The sequence below is a fragment of the Plasmodium malariae genome (assembly GCF_900090045.1).
Source record: "Plasmodium malariae genome assembly, chromosome: 1".
NCBI classification, from domain to species: domain Eukaryota; phylum Apicomplexa; class Aconoidasida; order Haemosporida; family Plasmodiidae; genus Plasmodium; species Plasmodium malariae.
Window position 1 is genome coordinate 160,333 of NC_041775.1, and position 6,000 is coordinate 166,332.

At 19.3% G+C, this 6,000-nt stretch overlaps 1 protein-coding gene across 1 annotated transcript; it reads left to right on the top strand.

Moving 5' to 3' along the window:
- Positions 1-4,624: 4,624 nt before the first annotated feature.
- Positions 4,625-5,783, top strand: PmUG01_01013300 (Plasmodium exported protein, unknown function; the record flags this gene model as incomplete). Its single annotated transcript, XM_029007467.1, has 2 exons — positions 4,625-4,669; positions 4,902-5,783. 2 exons carry the CDS (start codon positions 4,625-4,627, stop codon positions 5,781-5,783), a joined length of 927 nt encoding a protein of 308 aa, XP_028859931.1.
- Between the last annotated feature and the right edge of the window lie 217 nt (positions 5,784-6,000).

Consider the following 6,000-nt stretch of genomic DNA (forward strand, 5'->3'; position numbering starts at 1 on the left):
TGTGATTTATTAAAAAGTGGGTATTCTACTTTTACTATTAATTCATAAGTATATTTGAATCATTTTTTATTCGTTACAATTAAAAATGTTTTAAAATTTTATGTTAAAATAATATAATAAAAACAATTGCATAACACCAATGTTCACTTTATTTGTGAAAAATAAACAAAATGAAATAAATAAAGATAAAAGAACAAATAAATTATTTTAATAGTATACATATTTACCATATAAAACATAAAATATAAAATTATATATTTCACATATATATATACAACTTTAAAATAATAAATATCCTCTTTGCTGAAAAACTTAAAGTCCCGTATAAAGAAAATAACCATTATAATTTTCTTAATTACTTATCATACTTTTCTTACCATTAGGACATTTGTCATTTTGTGTAGCAAATTAACAAAAATATATATGCATACGAATTATACTAATGCTTTTAATAAGCATATTGTAAGCATAGTTTTTTTCATATACTATGGTTACCATTGATGTATTTTAATGTTAAAACAAAAATATTTAAATTACCTTATTTACTTTAATCTTTCCCTTTTCTTACCTTTCATTCATTTTTTCTTAATAACAACTTTTTTACTTAATATCACGGTTGTCATTAATGTGTTTCCATTTATTTATACTTCATATATTTGTTTTTGCAAAATATATTTTCATATATATATCAAAATGAAAATCTGAAATATTTATGAAATGTTTACAAAAATATAGTGTCTTTATTTTCACTCTAAAAACATGAAATTCATTTTTTTTTTTCAGTTTACACATAATAATTTTTTTTCTACTACAATAATATATTATTTAACTAATACCTATTAACATGTAAAAGATGACTGTGAGGTTTTTTATATATGTCAATTATTTTTATTAATATTTCATTAAAATATATTTTATTATAAAACAAAATATTTGAATATATGAATGAGAATAAACTTATTAAAGAATAAAAATTCAAAGATTATATACTTTCCATAAGAATAAAGTGATTAAATACCATTTATACCATGTCTTTTCCTTGTTGCTTATATGCTTGTGTTCATTTAGAAGTATATATAAACATTTAAATTTATTAATTTTTATTTAGATTCAGCTTATAATGGTGTATATTTCCAATTAGTGCTATAATTTATAACTATTTAAATATTAAATAAATTTATTAAATACTATGTTTGTTATATGTATTTTTTAGATTTATCGTATAATATGGTATTTTTTTTATTATATTATTATGTTCCTTACTTTTTTTTTTAATGAGATATATACACATTATTTATCATTTCATTAACATTATTAATTAATTTAAATGTTACTTGTCAATAATTTATCATTTTTTATTTAAGTCTTAAGAATTTTTATCACAAATATAATTAATTCTTTTAAAGGCATTTTGCATATATTTAGACCATATTTTAATTTCATTAAAATGACAATTATTTTACAATATTCATTATTCTGTTTAGACTCTTTTTTTATCATTTCTTGTACATACCTGTTGGATAAGCAAATATATTTAATAACAATAATAAAAATAATAATATATAATTTTTATAATATTAATAGTAATAGTATCTAATCATTTGTCCTTATACAATTATAAATATTTATTTACCCTTTCTTGCTCTTTATGTTGCAAATAATAATGTATTATATTAATGATATACTTATTTTTCAAAACTCATAACCTTTATTCATTTCATAACATTCCAGTAACTGTTGGATTATATACGTAATGTATTACTACAAATTATTGCATTCATAAAAATAGTTATATTTAAGAAGAAAAAAATGTTAAACATATAATATGACAATCTAAAAAATTTTCGTCAACCTTAAGAGGGACCACTCACTATTTTACCCTGGATTCTAAAATAGGGTGAAACGTATTATTTTTTTTTTTATATAATGAATAGGAAAAATATGAAGATACATTATTTTTATTAACATATATTTATCCCTATCTTTTATTTGTTTTTCCTCGAATATGAATTTAATCCTTTATATTAAAGAATTTGTACTTGTAAATGTAAATATATATATATATGTATATCACTAAAATTCGTTTCCAACGATCTTAAAAAAATACATAATAATAATAGCAATAAATTATATATAAATACTTGTTAATTCTAGTATTCAGTAAAGAACATACGTAAAAATATGATATTTTGATCATGTGAGATGGTGCATCCGTTTTAACTTATATATTTTATAAGGCAATAAATGTCCATGCTTTGTTAAAATGTGCTATGAATTTGTACCTATAATCTTTCGATAATCCAATTTTTTAACAAAATAAGGTGCATAATACAAAACGAATATTAAACTTTTATACAACATTAACAGAATGCACCTATAAAAATGCTACATTTTGACTTTCGTAGCATTGATTGCATATAATTGTAACTTATAAATACTCCACAAAAAATTAAATAATAAGGAATTTAATCTTCAAACATATAAATAACTAAAAAGAGCATATATATACACCATATTTAATTTCTCCATTACTACTATGAAATGATGTTTCTTGTATCCATTTATAAAACAAGAAATAAAAAATTTTAATTTTTTAAAATCTCTAAAATTATTAAATTGTAATATAAATTCGTAAGCAAAATAAAAAAAATAAAAACACCTAAAATATATATTATAGGTTAATATTTTTGTAAATATACGTATAGATACAATATTTTAAATTTTCGAAAACGTATATATGAATTCAGAGTCATACTCATTTTTGTTTATAAAGAGAACTTACTAATGATACATAACATAATAAAATAAAAGGATCTATTAAGTTGAGAATTAAGAATAAAATCATAATTATATAGAAATTTCTTTTAGTACTTCTTATTTTACTTTCTATTTTTATTTTTTTCGGTAAATTTTTCTTAAAATTGTAGGTAATTTTATTCTTTTTTAAATATCCATAAGTATAAGCGAAAAAAAGGAAAATATTTAAAAAAAATACATCGGAAATTAATATATTTCTTTTTTTATTGAAGATATATAGAATATGTATATGATACCAACTAATTTTTTTATTATTCATTTTTAGAATGAATATATATATATATCAGAATTTACTACTGGAAAAATAAAGAATACAATAAATATATTCTATCTATTCATTTCTTATCTTCATTCTCTTCTAAATTTTCTAAATTGTACGTTTTCATTTGTTTCATACATTTTATATGTCATATACAAGAACATTCAACACTAATATCATTACTATATATTGCTTTTGTTAAAGGCATTTCCTGTTTACACACTATAAAGATTATATCAATAAAATATATTATAAAAATATAAAAACGCTAAACCCATGGTAAGGATAATAAATTTTTAGAACAACATTTTCATTCGTTGCTCTACTCTCAAAATACTCAATTAAATGATAAAAAGTTTTATAATATAAAAACCTTGCTCACGTGGAGCATATCAACAGTCTATTTATAATAATTCCAGAGATAAAAACAGGTATTATATTATGTATATATATGCGTGTTACATTCATTTTTACGTTCTAAGGAAAAATGTAAATAATTCTTAATTTTCTTTTTTAAACATTTGTTTCATTATTATACTATTATATATTTTTCCTTATTTTTGTACATATGTTTTTCTGTTAGGATTATTATTATAATTTTCATAAAAATAAAGCTTGACGAGATAAAAGATTCAGTTTTAATGATATATTTTTAAACAACTTATTAGATTTCATATTGTTATTTATATTAAATTATATAATACCCCATAATTTTATATTAAATTACATTATATTAATAAATATTTTAAAATATATGTATAATAAAACTACACTATTTTTTAGTTTATATTATATAAAAATTTTTGTATCAACTAAATAATTTATTATTATTATTAACGAAACTTTCATTACTTTTTTTACCCTAAAAAATATTATATTTATAGTAAATGTTAATATAAATGGATATTAAAATAATAAAATTATAAAATTATTCCGTTCTTGTATAATTTTTTCTTATTTTATAGATTTTATCCCAAAAAATAATATAAAAACCTTCTTATATATATGATAAAAGCGTTAAATAATTTTTAAAAATTTATATTATTTTAATTTATAGAAAAATAAATCTTAAAAAAAAAATATATATAATTTTCCTTTTTTTTATTTATTCAAATAAAATAAAATATGATATAATATTTTACTTATATTTTTACATAAAAACATTAACAAAAAACCTCCTTGTTAACATATTTATAAATATATGTATAAAAAAGTATATATTTATATCATAAATTTTTTCGAATACAAATTTATTTGAAGAACATTCTGAATTTTTAAAAATTACGTGTATAATGTTATATAATTATTTAATATTTATTCAAGTCACTTTTTACGAAAATTTGTTATAATTAATAGTATTCATCTAAGCAAAAAAAAAAAAAAAAAATATATATATATATGCCTAAATTCCACTTAATGAAAAAGAATTAAAGAAAAAAAATATATAAAGCATATCTATTTTTGAACATACTATAGAATAATATTAATTTAGATAAAAATCTTGTTATTACTCAAAGTTTTCCTTGATAAGTTTAAAAAATTTTTAGAATGAAGAAAACTAATGCTACTAATATAGTTCTCCTTTTTTGCAAAGTTTTTACTTTCACCCTTTTAATATGGGTACCACAACATGAGGTATAGAGTCAAAAATTGGAAATTTAAGAAATTTATATATATTTTTTTTTTGTTATTATGTATTTTTACATTAAAAAGGAAAATTTTATTACAATATTGAAATAAAAATATAATTTTATATATATACATATATATATATATATTCATTTTTCTAAACATCGAATATTTAACTTAATTATTTTTATTTTAGAATAACTATGAAGAATCATTTAGTAAAAATTCCGATCTGATCAACTCCTTAGGTTTAAGAAATTGTAGATTGTTAAAGTCAGAAAAAGAAGTACAAGCAATCTATCCACCACATGATGATTTACTTTTAAAAAAAGGATCAATTGATTCATTAATTGATGATGATATTATCTTAAAAAACCGAATAAATTATTTAATTAAGGATAGCTCATTTAAAAGTGGATATGATTCATTAATGCAGGGTAACGCCTTTCAAAAACAATTTAATGAAATTATAAAAAAAGGAAATTCAAAAATAGATGGTGGTGTAATGAAAAATTTAAACCTTAACGAATTTTATGAATCAATGGAAACTATTAATGATTTAAAAAAAAACAACAAAAAAAATAAAAAACTATCACATGTAGCAAAAAATAAAAATCATGATAATTTAAACGGATCAGAAATGCTTCAAAAAATGGTTCACCGAGCTCTTCAACAAGAAAAACCTAAAAAAGGGTTTATGAAACAATTATATGATTTAGACAAAAAATTTGAGGCTGAAATGTTACGTGCAATGAAAAACAATACATCAGATACTGGTTTCCATGAATGTAGATTTAAAACTGGGTACGAAAAATTCCTAGCGTTTTTGGACAAAGCTAAAATATTTATACCTCCAACGGTAAACATGATGATTTTAATGTTAATGTTGCCTATTGTTTCATATATAGGACCGATTTTTGGATTAGCTGCTTTTACGTTTAGTGTTATGACGATTTACTATGTATACAAATTTTGTAAGATGAAGAAGGTGCATAGGGATTACAAAATAATGAACAAAAGCAAAAACTTTAAAGTAAAAGCATTAAAACAAAAACTTCACAGAAAAAAAAATATATAAAAAATTATTATTGGTATAAATTACTAATATTTATTTTTGAATACACTCCAGACTTTATATAATTCAAGAGGAAAAATATATATGAATATGCATATATATATACATATATTTAATAATAGGTTGACGTTTGTTTTTCATCATTTGTTATTTTAAGGAATCACCCATATATAATTAATATTTTGTGTTTTTACTAATACGATTCTTTGATTTATGTTTT